The 14,796-nt window shown below is 36.3% G+C and overlaps 1 protein-coding gene across 6 annotated transcripts in view; it reads right to left on the reverse strand.

Moving 5' to 3' along the window:
* Ubp1 (upstream binding protein 1) overlaps positions 1 to 14,796 on the reverse strand; it is a 50,752-nt gene that overhangs the window by 18,004 nt on the left and 17,952 nt on the right. For 5 of the 6 annotated variants that reach the window (XR_013090250.1, XR_013090249.1, XR_013090251.1 and 2 more), the window contains 6 exons: positions 9,339 to 9,415; positions 5,252 to 5,357; positions 4,594 to 4,700; positions 2,331 to 2,483; positions 2,125 to 2,235; positions 1,573 to 1,680 (listed from right to left, as the gene is read on the reverse strand). Coding sequence is in view for 3 of the 6 variants with exons in the window: in XM_076843187.1 (XP_076699302.1) it covers positions 1,573 to 1,680; positions 2,125 to 2,235; positions 2,331 to 2,483; positions 4,594 to 4,700; positions 5,252 to 5,357; positions 9,339 to 9,415 (662 nt within the window). In the remaining 3 variants the exon portion in view is untranslated. The remainder of the gene's footprint in view (positions 1 to 1,572; positions 1,681 to 2,124; positions 2,236 to 2,330; positions 2,484 to 4,593; positions 4,701 to 5,251; positions 5,358 to 9,338; positions 9,416 to 14,796) is intronic. The other variant, XM_076843195.1, reaches the window with a different exon arrangement.

A 14,796-nucleotide genomic window follows, 5' to 3' on the forward strand; every position in this document is an offset into this window, starting at 1 on the left:
TTCTTATCAGTAACCTGCTTTTTAAAATAGGTTTCTACCATGAGCTCAAACCACATCTAGAAGCATCTTACCCAAACCAAATGCAGCCAGGGCAGCAAGCAACACACTAGGAAGATGTGAAATCCCAGGCCAGTGAACTGCTGACGTTTTGCATACTTTAGACTTGAGTTAAGAATCATTAAAGATTTCCCAACAACTTTCTCATCTTCATTCAGATTAGCTCAGGGCTGTAACAGATTTCTTTTATTTATGAATTACCATTTAAGTTAGCTAAATGGTTTATAAAAGGAGTGGGAAAGTGAGTTGAGTTACCAGGATTTCCCTAAAGAAATCTACTAAGAACATTATGGGTCTTCATCTGGGGAATCAGAAGATAAAACTGGAGAGACAAGCATTTTGGGAAAGAATACTTAGTGGTTCCAAAAATCACTGATTTAAAATTTAAAAGCCCAGTTAAAGAAGATGCAACATGTGTGCTCCCTGTGGCACTAGGATGTGTACATTTTCAGTATGACTGCATGAAGAAAAATTTAAAACATTTTTATTCAATGCTTTAAACTGGAATCAAGGTTCCTTTGATGGTGCCTGTTTCAAGATCTATAATTAATCACAAGTGTATGTAGGAGAGTGAAAAATCCGTTTTTGGCACCTTAATAGTGTGAACACGCAACAATGAATAGAGTACTCATTAATATATATGATACCAATTTGTTTTTTATTCTTTAATGTTACTAGTATATAACTAATCTGAGCTTGCATAATAAAATAATCTTTTGTGGACTGTTAGATGAAGAGCTGTGTCATAAAATAAAGATCTGCTCTACTTAACCTGAAAAGGCTAATACACAACCAAAAGCCTCCTGGACTGCAAATTGAGGAGACCCAGGTCTAAGTGTAGTGAGGTGCACTACTTTAATCTGAAGCATTAAGTCACAATGCAGGTGGGTGCCAAGAGGAATCACTAATGCAGTCAAAGATGTTTTTTTCACCAGTGCTGCCAAATAGGCTTTTAAAAGCACAGACAGACACAGATTCTTACACTGCATGCAAGGAAATGTGACATAGAATATTGCACATATTAATGTCAAGCTTGCTGCCATCATTTAAATATCCACAAAATTTTCTTATCAGGTCTACACAAGAGAAAGCAAAAAAAAAAAATTTAATTACACAAAAATGACAACTATTTTAAAAATAACTATTTAAATAAAGAAATTATTTTCAATTAATTTCAGTGCTCTTGGAGGAGGTGTGTGTGTGAAGGAGAAAGAGGGAGGGAGGGAAGGGGGAAGGAGACAAGGAGGGAACACAAATCTCTGGGTGTATTCTTTTTTCCCTCCAAAACCACCCAATATGGTCAACATTGTTTTTGTTTTGTTTTAAAGTGTTAGATTTAGGAAATTTTCCTCAGTGAGGAACAAACAGAAAGCAGGAAGTCTAAACAAAAGCAAATTAAATCAAGACATGGACATCAAAAACAATTTTGGCTTTACTTTTCAGTGGAAGTTGGTCCTATATCTAACACTGTACAAGGTTTCTTGCACAATGAAAAGAGAAGCAGAAGTCCCTTACACTGCCTCGCTTTGCCAGAGAATCACCGTAGTCTGCTGGCAAAGTCCGCTTGCTGGACTTTTTCTGCTCATGTTCAACTGCATCTTCAATTATAGGCTCAAGCCTCATCTGGACAAACACCAAAGATTGGGATCAATGTCTTTTCATTATACAAAGAAAGATCTAATACCCTGTTTCATGTCTCTGCAGTCCAATTAAATAAATGTATGACTAACAGGATTCAAAGTTAAAGAAAATGCAAAACCCCAGCAGTGACAAAAATTGGACATTCTAGGCCCCGATTTAATAATCTCTTGCCAACTTCAAGGTTTTAAGGTCTGTTTCTGAGACCTGTTTGGGATTTCAGCATCTTCATTCAAGATCCCACCCACAAAACTAATCCATAAAAAATTCCCAAATTTAAATATTTCCCTACAAATTTCTCAAAGAATATCATGTTGTTCTACCACCCAATCTTTCCCAACCCCTTTGTTGTGAAACTCGTCTGAGAGGTAGCGCTAATAATACACAACCTCTGCTTCTCTTCCAAAACCAAATGCCACATTACATTACCTCTGTGAGGATTGTGGTATCATAGGACGGCTGATACTTTTCTTTTTCATGAGCTGTTCTTTTTTCCATCTTTTCTCGGTCAGTTTTTTGTTTTCTGTCTGCACCTTTAGGCTTAAAAACAAAGATTATTTCCTTCATCATACTGTAAACAGCTTTAAAAGCAAAACTGAATCCTAATTACTGACAGCCTGGTTTCTATTTCTTACCTTAAAAACTTTAATTTGGCAACTAGCGGAGTGAAGATGATCTGTGTATTCTCCATTTTCATTCTGCTTAAAGGTGTCAACCTGGATCCTGAAAGGTACTCCCTTTTCACCTCCATGTTTCCGAGGAGTAAATTCTGTGCTGATGCAGTGTACCTAAAAATCAATGCAAGATGAAGTGGCTTCAAAGCACCTCCCATGGATTGCCTATTTAGTTCCCAGTTAGATAGCATGCCACCAGCACACATTCAAGAACCTTAAAAACTCTCACATATCAGCAAAATTCTCTTGTGAAATTTCCCTAGCTTTTAATACATCCTGTGTATTAGTAATCCAATGATTTCTTTTAGAAATCCAATGAGTAGTTCTGGATTTGCTCAGAACAACCTCTTTCCCTATTACATTCTCCCTCCTCTAATGCAGGACTTGAAAGTACAATGGCTTCCTATACATGTCACCTACCTCCACACTGAACAATATGCTACTCTTAGACCCAGTCCTAAGCCCTACTCAATCCACAGCAATCCTTACTTCATTATTCTGAGCTGTCAGTGGTTTATCCTTTACTGCCATTACCCCTATTTCAGACAGCCAATCATCTTACTGAGGCTCTTACACAGACATACCAATCTGTGATACATGCCTGGGGAATTTCCACAGCCCAGAAAACGAAGAACTCATCTTATATCCATCTAAATTCTCCAGAACCCTTCAAAATCTATTTTGGACTCCGGAGCAATATTCATCTTCCACTCTTGCCTAAATGCCAGCTTGAGAAAACAGCTTTAGAGTACAGCACTATGGTCATTTTTGCTTGCTACATACATGTACCATCTTCAAATTACTTGCAATGTGAAAGCAGATTTCTGCAATGACTTATGACTGCACAACCCAAGATTTTATTATTAACAACCTGAGGTGGTGTTACCATTCACTACATAAGTGGTTTTCCTACAGACAAACATCAATAGCATGAGAAAAATATTCAATTAGTATCAACCATGCCCCAAAGATTAACAGATGAGGAACATTTGGTAGACCACCAAAATGCAAAATACTAATGATTTATTGACTTATTTTTGGTGATGGTTGAACCCAAGGGTGCTTTAGCACTGAGCCACAGTGTTTTGGCACAGGATCTCACTAACTTGCTTAGGGCCTTCATAATTTGCTGAAGATGGCCCCCAACTTGCAATCCTCTTGCCTCTGCCTCTCCAATCAGAGATTACAGGTGTGTGCCACTGCTCCCAGCAGCAAAATACTAATGATTCTTTACAGTTGATATGATCCATAGCCTACTTAGATTGCCCAAGAATTAAATGTTTTCTCTTTTCAATATAAAGATTACCTACTCACAAGTTTAAATTCCTCCATAAATATTATAAATCTGAACATACCATTAGAATTACTACTTTTTAATAAATATGTAATAATGATATTATAATGTTACTTTTTTAAAATTCAACTTTTCAATATACATGTTCTTGATGGATGAAATATGTCTGGAATTTGTTTTAAAGTATGCCAATAATAATTCTAAATGAGAAAAAACTACCAACTGGTGAAGCCAGGTGGGTACATGGAGAACCAGTGTTCTATTTGTGAAGGTTTGAAAATTTCAGTATTAAAATGTTTTAACAATGCTACCAAGAATTTTAAAACTTTTTCCAATCATTTTTTTAAATAGCAGTTTTTGTTCATTAAAAATGATGAAAATCTTTACTGTCGATTACTAATGGTAAAAATAGAATTTGAATAATCTTTACCTATCACAAAAAGTCTTTTTCTATAATATGATGAATTGAGTAGCTTAAACCCATTTTATTTTATTTATTTATTTATGTGCAGTGCTGAGAATCGAACACAGAACCTCACACATGCTAGGCAAGTGCTCTGCCACTGAGCCACAGCCCCTGCAAACCCATTTTAATTGTGTATATTAAAAAAAAAAAAAAGCCAGGCACAGTGGTGCATGCCTATAATTCCAGCAACTTGGGAGGTTACAGTAGGAGAATCCCAAGCTCAGCACCAGCCTCAGCAACTTACAATTTACACTCTGTCTCAAAATAAAAAACAAAAAGGACTGGTGACATGGCTTAGTGATTGAGTGCCTCTAGGTTCAATCCCCAGTACCAAAGGGCAGGGGCGGCTATTATAAGACAGTTTACAGATAACATTTAAAAAAAATAATATCATGTATCAAAAATTCAATCTCACCATGACCTAAATAACTGGGTCAGTATGCTTCTAATGTAAAAATCCATACCTGAATAAAAGCAGATGTGCGTTTTGCAGGGTCCCACAGAAACTCAACTGCATTTAACTGACTTGGATTTGTCCTTGTGTCGATTATGCCCACAGACATTGGAATATCTGCATTTTAAAAAGAAGTTACATAAAAATGCATCCATTTTAAATAATTAAAAAACTTACAACTTGAGCTGGGTGTGGTGATGGGCCTGTAGTCCTGGTTACTCAGAAGGCAGTAGGATCACTTAAACCCAGGAGTTCAGGGCCACCTTGGGCAACATAGTAAGACCTCATCTCAAGAAACAATAAACAAAAAACTTAAACTTACTACATTATGTCCTAAGAAAATAATTACATCCATGTTGAACTTTTTCTCTGTGGTCAACCTTGTCTTCAATATCAAAATACACCTAGTAAGAATGATATATTCGCCTACCATGGCTTTTATTTCATTTTAATAATACAATGGATGAGGCTTTAGTTTCAAAATCATAAAATCCCTGGTTCAGTTCAGTGCCAAAAAACCAACTTCACATTTTAAATCTTCAAGGCACAGGATTTACTAATACCAAAACTTTCTCTACATAATTAACTACACATGATGCTAACACATTAATAGACATGGCTAAATTACAACACCTTCATCGACATGGTCTTTTGACCACCACGTGTACCTAAATCAAGAAGTCTGTCTCCTGGGCGATTCCACTTCCAACCTTCAAGTTGCTGATGTTCTGTATATTGTAGCCGTCTGTCATGGAATACAACCCTTATGATGCTCTATGGAATAAGTGGGGAAAATCAGTACTTTTAAACCACTCCAGCTAAAATGTAACAGCATTTTCACTTCTTATATAGTAATCTATAGTAGAAGAGCATATAAAATCTGATTCTGCTTAAACATTCCATAAGTGAGCTTTTCTATTCTGGTACACTTTATATATATTTATTTGGTGAAAAGACTTATAACTCAAAGTAAGAAGCATAAATAAAAAGAAAACTTAGATGTAAATTTTATAAAATAATTTGATATTACTATTCAAAATCAGTAGAATTAGTGATTTAAAATTAGCGAGCAAGATTTATATTTATTTGAAGAAAATGGCAGAAGCATATAGGCACTATGACAATGAAAAGGTATTATAAACAGAGATAATATCAGGCACAATGGTAAAAGAAACCCCAATTGCAAAATTCATTCTCAACTATTTAACCTGAGATTATCTGAGATTAAGGTGTGGGGAGGGGAGATGTCAAATTTTATCTGAACACTCAAATTCCTAGAAGTTTTAATTCTCCTCCACAAACTCTAGGCCAAGCCTCTGCTCTTCATGATACCAACTATTTCATTTCCAGAAAAAGATGACAAATGAACAAAATGCACTCAGGCAACAAATTTGAACTAATTAATGTTTCTGACACATTTATGAGTGACATTCTGAGAAGATAATAAAATACTGTTGATTTGAACAGGAAATCATTCCTTGACAATACATATAAACACTACTTTGGTACCCCTGCTTTCCCCACTCCTTAAATACTATCCAAACATGGCTGATATTTTGAAGGAAACCACTTAGTAGTAATAAGTTGTTTCTTTGAGATGCACCCTCTTTACACCATCTCCAGCCTGCAGCAAAGCTCTTACGGCAATGGTGCATGGCTGGTGGTAGGCCCTGTGTTCGGAACCAATGCCAGTGGTTCAAATTTGTTAGCTAGTTTCCCTCAGAAGAGAGCATAATACATAAAATGTCATGACTTTGATTCTTCCTTGTTCAGTAATAACCAGACTAAATCCACAAATTAAGAAGAAAATAGTATGGTACTACATGGTACTACATAGTACTGCACATGGTATTAAGATATTAGACTTATGAGATTGCAGTAAGCCTCATTCCAGAAAGTCACACTAAAGTAGTACAGTAAGGAAGACAAAGAGGACCATAGTAAAGAAAAAGCAAGATATAAGAGGAAACTCAAAGGACAGTGGGATTGATTTCTGTAGCTCTGAATCCCAGGGAAGCTCCCAGGGCATAAGTGAATATATTCTGGCACATCCAACAAAAATCAGACAGGTGGCTTATCAAATTGAAGATGAGCTGAAAGTAAAACCTTTTAAAATTAATCCCTTTCAGTCAGTGTATAAGTAGTATACATGCTACTATGAAGTTAGTAGAACATTCACCAAATTTATAGCTGACTGGTTTTTCTACAGTTAAGGAGTTTATTATCTCATGATGAAGTGTCATTGTTGCCTTTTTTTCCCTTTATTTCTTTGCCTGCATTGGTTTTGAGTATGAGTTGCTTTTTACATGTTTTATTTTGGAAGTAAAACCAAAAAAGATGAACAACTTAATTAATTAACCCTGACATTACAAGTTAATCTGAGAGGTATTTTAACTAGCTTGCCAAAAGTATTTTGAACACTAAGTCTCATCTATCAGACTAATTATTTCTAAATCTTATCACATACTGAAAGAACTGCCCTAGAAAGCCAATTTGTTTTCACTGACAATAAACAATGATAACTACTTGAGAACTGCCTTTCTTTGTGCTTTGCTAAAAACAATTTGGGCATTTGGTCTGGATATCAATGTTTGTTATATTCTCCACAGAACACCAATTAGTCAAGAATGATGAACTGAGTCAAAATTACAAAACAGTAAATCCATAAATTTACTATGTGTATTGCACACACCCACTAAAAACAAACAAAACGCAAGGGGGAATAGATGAAACAAGATCAGCAAATTGTTGATAACTAAGTTGGTAGAACATATCACTAGAACTGATGACAGATTCAGATCTATTTCTCACATACTACTTCATGAAAGACATATGCAGATTCATTGTACCATTCTCTCTACTTCTGGGTATGTTCAAATTTTATCATAATCAGAGGACAAAACAATTGTTCTAACAATTGGATCTAGTTTAAAGACAGGACACATCAAGTCCTATTGCAGATCTACAATTAAAACAATTTTTCAACCCTATTACATTGGTACTTTTTTTTTTAAAAAAACCCAGCATGTTACAGTCATCAAATTTAACTTACTGTGACAGAAAAATATACCCACATTTCCCCTTTAAATAAAAGTATCACTGAGGTGGGGTACAGTTCAGTGAAAGAGCACTTGCTAGCATGTTCAAGGTCCTGGGTTCAATCTCCAATACCATAAAAACAAAAAAACCTTAGTTGAATTTAAACCAGGTAGGGTACAAATGGCAAATTAGCCCAAAAGCGACCTTGAAAGCAACAAGCCAACTAGGACCACAAGATACATTTCTAAGCTTTCTAGACAATGGGACCTAAAAGTATTAGTTTGGCTCCTTGATCAAAATGTGAACAGTTTGTCATTACAGTCAAACAGAGTAGAGCCAATTCAAGTAGAGCCTGCTCATTATGAACAAAGCTGATGACTTTTTAAAACAGTGGATCTAAAGGGTGTTTGCCTCAGGCCAGAATGCCAAGAGGAAGATAATCTGATTCATGCTCATTGAGAATAACCACTGATTAGACAAAGAAAAGATGGACCTAAGGTGCAGATAGTAACTGTGGGAATGGACAAATAAACTCCTTCTGTTCCAATTATATCAGAAGCCCCAAGAGTCAGAAAGAAAGATCTTGGAGCTCACTATGAGCTAGCAAGATAATTCAGCAGAGACCAAATCCCCTAATATTTCTCTCATAAGGAGAAGGATCAAAGCTTAACTTTCTAAAAGAGTGAAACTTCCTGCCCTTAGGAGTGAAATGAGTACTAAAATATCCCAAAGGCTCTCAGCACAGACCTGGAGGTGCTGGGCAACTGGTTTTCCCAGTTAGCACACCAAATTTAGAGTGCGTATCACCAAGCAGCCCAAGCATCCATTCCCTCCACAAGGCTGCCTTTCCCATGCTCACCCTCTAAAACGACAGATCCACAGATGGGAGGGTCTTTCCAATGGAATGCCTCTCCATACTGAGGGCCCAGCAGCACCTAGGCCATGACATGCCATTCTGTGGGAAGATGGAAGGATCAGAACTCATACCTGCTGGCCTCTTGCTAACGCTGGAAGTTTTGCCTTTCCCCAAATCATCATCTTCGATAGGCCTTGCCCTCTAACACTGTGAAATTTATAATAAGCCTTGATGCATGACAAGTAGAGGCTGGAATGACCCACACTGCATAACACCACAAGGGGCCAGGATGATTCTGAATAAATATCCTAACAGGTTGACTAAACAATGGCTACACCTCCTTTATCTGGGATGACTAACTTCTTCATTCAGATATATCAGTAGGGTAAATAGAGATTTTATTTTATTTAATAAAATTTTACTTAATTTTATGAAATTTTTTAAAGTCAGATATAAGGATTTTTAAAGTCCTATATTAACATTCACATTTACTTTTAAAGAGAAGTAAACAGTTTTCTGTGGAAGTATTGGGTTTTTTTCCTCCTCAACTGCAACTAAGTTTTCTACTGTTTCTTGGTTCTTAATAACTGTCAATTGCCATTTTATTGGTGAGCTAAAAAAAAAAATAGCTCAAAAAGTTAAAAGTTTTAATATAGTCATTACTTCTTAAAGTAAATTTTTAAATAACTCTTATAGGAAAATGTCACTTTATTCAATCACTGAAATATCATTTCAGATTACAATAGACCGTCCTGGGCAGGGAATGTAGCTCATAGCTCAGTGGTAAAGCAATTGCCTAGCATGCATGAGGCCCTGGATTTATTCCCCAGCACCAGTTCATATAAAAAAAGTTGTCTTACCTTTACCAACTTTCCACTGATCTCAGGCATATCTCCCATTTTCCGATTATCCAACATCCGAATTTCGTAAGACTGACCTATTTAAAGAAATTATGTATCAAAAACAGTCCATGTAAATAAAGAACATCACCTTGTTCAACATACCGTCTCTTAGAATTTAAAACCATCCAACGTTAATTTTCTAATTTGTAGAGAAACAAATTCAGGTTGATCATTCTCTTTCCTAAAAATCACACCATCCTTTCCTTCTTACACGATTATGAAAGACTGAAGAGTATCTTTGTTGATTTACTTTAATCTACTACTCCACAATAAATTTTCTATAAAACTTTTTTTTAACATTTTTTTTAGTTGTAGTTGGACACAATATCTTTTTTTTTTAATTTATTTTTATGTGGTGCTGAGGATCGAACCCAGGGCCTTGCACATGCTAGGCAAGTACTCTACTACCACTGAGCCACAACCCCAGACCTATAACAAAACTCTTTTGAGATAAAATTTAAATACCATAAATAATTCACTGCTTTTTGGTATATTCTGAGTTGTACATCCATCACCACTAACAATTTTAGAATATCTTCATCACCCTAAAAGGAAATCTAAACCCATTAGTAGTTACCTCATATACTCTCACCCATCTCCCTGCACCCTCCTTGTAACCATTCATTTATTTTTCTGTCTATAGAGATCTGCCTAGGGCTGGGGATGTGGCTCAAGCGGTAGCGCGCTCGCCTGGCATACGTGCGGCCCGGGTCCGATCCTCAGCACCACGTACAAACAAAGATGTTGTGTCCACCGAGAACTAAAAAATAAATATTAAAAAATTCCCTCCCTCCCTCCCTCCCTCCCTCTCTCTCTCTCTCTCTCCCTCCCTCCCTCCCTCCCCCCCTCCCCCACTCTCTCTTTAAAAAAAAAAAAATAGAGATCTGCCTACTTTGGACACTTCATTTAAATATATGGCTTTTCTTGTGACTGGCTTCTTTTACTTAGCATAACTACATTCCTTTTTATTGCCAAATATTATTCTATTGCATGAATATACCAAATTTTGTGTATCCCTTCATCATCTAATGGATACTTGGGTTCTTTTTACTTTGAGGCTACAATGAGTGGTACTATAAATATTAGTGTGCACAGGTTTTTTGTTTTTTTAAGGACCAAGGACAATATTTTTTCTGGTGCAGGGGATCAAACCCAAGATCTCAGACATGATCACAAAATGCTCTAAAAATGAGCTACATCCCAGCCCACAAAGGCCAATTTTTAATGCTGGGTCTTTTCCTGTGTCTAATGAAGCCACGTCACAAGTGTTCACTGCTCAATTAATGTCTGTTAAAAACACAAAGATAGTCACATACCAAACTAGATAATTAAGAAGATAAACTGCAAAAAATTAATTGTGTACTTCAAACCCACAAAAATGGTTTCTGGATTATTTATTATTATGCAATAAAAATCCCTGTATAATTTGGCATGCAGAAAAATTAGTAAAAATTATGAATGCTTCTAGCAACACGTGAAGATCAGATTCTATAAGTAGTAATATCTTGTCCACACTCCCAGAAAAATATACAAAGGTTCTAAATTATATGTAAAAATTCAACAAAGCATTACCAAACAACTAAATCACTTCAAAACTGGTGAAGGAAAACTACATGTAGAATATTAGTAAGAAATACTCCTCCTTAAATTCATTCAATGGATTGAGTGAGTAACCCTAAAAACATCTTTATAGCAAGAGAAATTTCTAAAAGTTAAGCTACGATATAGATTGGAAAAATAAATTAAAATTTTAAAAAATGCTTAATTAGGGCTGATGTTGCAGCTCAGTGGTAGAGTGCTTGCCTAGCACATGTGGGCCCTGGGTTCGAGCCTCAGCACCACATAAAATAAATAAAACTACAAAAAAATTTTTTTTAAAAAAAAAATCAAGTGCAGGGCTGGGATTGTGGCTCAGTGGTAGAGCTCTTGTCTCGCACATGTGAGGCACTGGGTTCTATCCTCAGCACCACATAAAAATAAATAAATAAAAATAAAGATATTATGTCCATGTATGTGTAGGGGCTAGAGTTATGGCTAGTTGTAGAGCAGTTGCCTAGCATGTGTGAGGCCCTGGGTTTGTTTCTCAGCACCACATATAAATAAATGAATAAAATAAAAGTCCATCAACATCTAAAAGAACAAAAAATAAATTTTGAAAAGTCAAGTGCACAAAGATGGAAGAGAAATAAAGTCATATAATATGGAGAATGTAAACTAATGAAGTCTGCACCTCTCAGCATGTCTGACTAGTAAAGACAAAAAAAAATGAAAGAGAGGATATCTGAAACTCATAGCACGCAGAAAGGACTGATCTCCCTAATACGTAAAGAGCGCTCACAAAATTGCTAACAAATGCTCAATGTTCTCTAAAAAAAAAGCAAATTAAACGAAAATGTGGGTTCACAGAAAAACAAAATACCAAGTTAATCATATTAAAAGATATTCAACCTCCATGAGAGAATGCAAATTAAAACTACACTGAAATCACTTTTCACCTATCCAAGGAGTCTACATCCTCAGTTTAGGCTGGCTAGGATAAATGGAAGTCACTCACATATACTGATATAGGGATGGGAGCCCACTCTCTGGAGATACTCTGAAGGTAGAGCCTAAGGAGAGCTTTCCCTTTCTACTGAATTAGACAGAGTGTTAAGACAAAAAAAAAAAAAAAAAGAGAGATGAGGATTACTCCAGATCTTTAATCAAGGAACTGAAGTACAATTGCCATTTCCTGACTTGGTGAAGACAACAGGGAGAAAACTTGGCAAAATTAAGAAATCAACTGAAATATGAAGTCTGAGATACCTATTGGACATCCAAGTTAGTAAACTGATTTACAAACCTGGACCTTTGAAGAAGAGATTAAAGTTATTAAGAGGGGACTTTTCAGCATACAATTTTACGTAAGGCCATTTAAAGACAGAAATACCTAAGGAGTATAGGGCTAAACCACTTGCTGGCATGAAGAGAGTAACCCAAAGAAAAACAGCCAGTGGGAGTGGACCAAGTACACAGTGTCCTGGAAGCTCTTTCATTCAGTTGCTGGAGAGAGAGAGAAACCAGTCTCACTGGGATTATTGTGTGATCCTCAGAAATGTGAAGTTCTCGGGATTGAGAAAAATCAAATAAAGGAAGAAATCCCAATGCTCCTATCTTCTTTTGTGTTTTTCTTCCTGGTGAATCTAAGGAGAAACTTCTGTACTCAATACAAAGTTCAATCTGCTTCCACAAACTGATCTCAAGACTTACTGCCCCTCTATTAAACCACTCTAAATATTTATTTTTATAAAATCAAATGAGGCTTAAAAAAAAATCTGTATGTAACATCTGTTGTGATTCAAACGGCTTTCCCTGTGGAAACTACATATTCTTCAATGGTAATAGTAATATACAATGAATGAACAATCATACTTTTTTTTTTAACTGCTTCCTTTTATTCGTCTCCTATCCATAATTATTTTTTAATTACATGACTTCCTGAAACATTAGCCATGGTTCTAACTAAAATATAAAGGCTGCTCCTTGATTAATAAAACATAATGTTAACATCCATGTAATACTCTATGAAACACTGGTCCTGTTTTTAGCTTTATCTTTTGAATTTATCTTTCATGTTTTACTATTTTGCTCCCTATGGGCTTAGAAACAGAAAAGTACTGCCAGAGTTGAAAAATATAACTGTTTTGAGTTCATGTCCCCACCAACCTTTGAGTATACAGTTAAGTCTAGCTTCCTCACATGGACTCCAGTGCAACATGGAACCCAAGAAACTTCTAAGATCCTGACATAGAAATTTAATGAGGTAACGATAACCAAAACTATTCAGAAGAAAATCTACTACAGAATAAAATGAAAATAGTTAAAAATCTTATTTTTCCCGAAGTTTATAATAATATTTAACAGAAAATTAAGCCAATAAAAATGTTATTTCTTAAGGTCTAAGATCTGTTTGCAAAGTAGTAATATTGGTTAATTAACATTCCTAGCAGAGTATTCTCCAAGTAGAATTTGGCCTCCAAATGAACAGGCATTTGGGGAGAAACTAGGAGAAAGGTTCTTTTCACTTGAAGATTTAGGTGCTGATCCAGCAGCATCAATGAGCCAATTTGGAATTCAGCAAGGAGGTAAGATCAGAAGTTTCATTCACATCATGAAATGTGGGGTATCAAAGAATCAGCCCCCAGATATAACACAAGGGGCAATTTACTGTAGCCAGAAACTTGCTCAAAGGGAGAGCTAGATATTCAATATCGGAACTACAGTTTTTGCTCCACAAAGTGTCTTATATCTTATTATGGATGGATACTCCAGTATAAACAAAGACACGGTTTTTAAACTCTGTTTGGAAAACACACACACACCCCCCAAAAAAGGAAGAAAATGACAAACTAAGACATCAATCATCATTATAGCTTCAAAACTTGTTCCAATTTCTACTTGACAAAACTACTATACAGAATTTCTCCTTCAATTTTTTTTGTTTGTTTTTGTTTTTGTTTGGGGGGGGGGGTGTACAGGGATTGAACTCAGGGGCACTCAGCCACTGAGTCACATTCCCAGCCCTATTTTGTACCTTATTTAGAGACAAGGTCTCACTGAGTTGCTTAGTGCCTTGCTTTTGCTGAGGCTGGCTTTGAACTCCCAAGCCTCCTACTTCAGTCTCCTGAGCCCCAGGGATTACAGGCATGCACCACTGAGCCCAGCTTCTTTAATTTTCTTTACATTGTTACACAATGACAAATATCCTCCATCAATAGCTGTATAAGAAACAGAAGGTGGGCAGTGTGCCTAAGGGCAGGCTACAAGCAGTGAGCAAGTCACAGTCAAAGAATAGTGTTCAAGGGCTGGGTATACAGTTTAGTTGTAGAGTACTTGCCTCTATACAGTTTAGTTGTAGAGTACTTGCCTCGCATGCGTAAGGCCCTGGGTTTAATCATCAGCACGGCAAAACAAAACAAAACAAAAACAGCATTCAGTCCCTGACTCAGGGCCAACTCTCTCCTATGAGGAAATCCATCTTTTAAAAAGGTGATGGTTGAGCCAGGCATCACAGTGCACACCGTAATCCCAGAAACTTGGAAGGCCGAAGCAGGAGGATCTCAAGTTCAAAGCCAGCCTCAGCAACTTAGCAAGGCCTTAAGTAACTTAGTTAAGCACCCCTAGGTTCAATCCCCAGTACCAAAAAAAAAAAAAAAAAAAAGGAATGGTTGAGGAGAAGCCCAACTACTTGCCCAAATATTCAAAGAAATAAAATAAAACTGAAGTGTGAGCCCCAGAAATTATACCCAGCAGAATGAACTGGAAACTTATCAGAAATGCAGACTCCTAAAAACAAAAAAAGAGAAAGAAATGCAGATTCCTGGGTTCCACACCAGATTTACTAAATCAATATGAGAAAAAAAAAAAAAAGAATAGC

This window comes from Callospermophilus lateralis, chromosome 1 (assembly GCF_048772815.1).
Source record: "Callospermophilus lateralis isolate mCalLat2 chromosome 1, mCalLat2.hap1, whole genome shotgun sequence".
NCBI classification, from domain to species: domain Eukaryota; kingdom Metazoa; phylum Chordata; class Mammalia; order Rodentia; family Sciuridae; genus Callospermophilus; species Callospermophilus lateralis.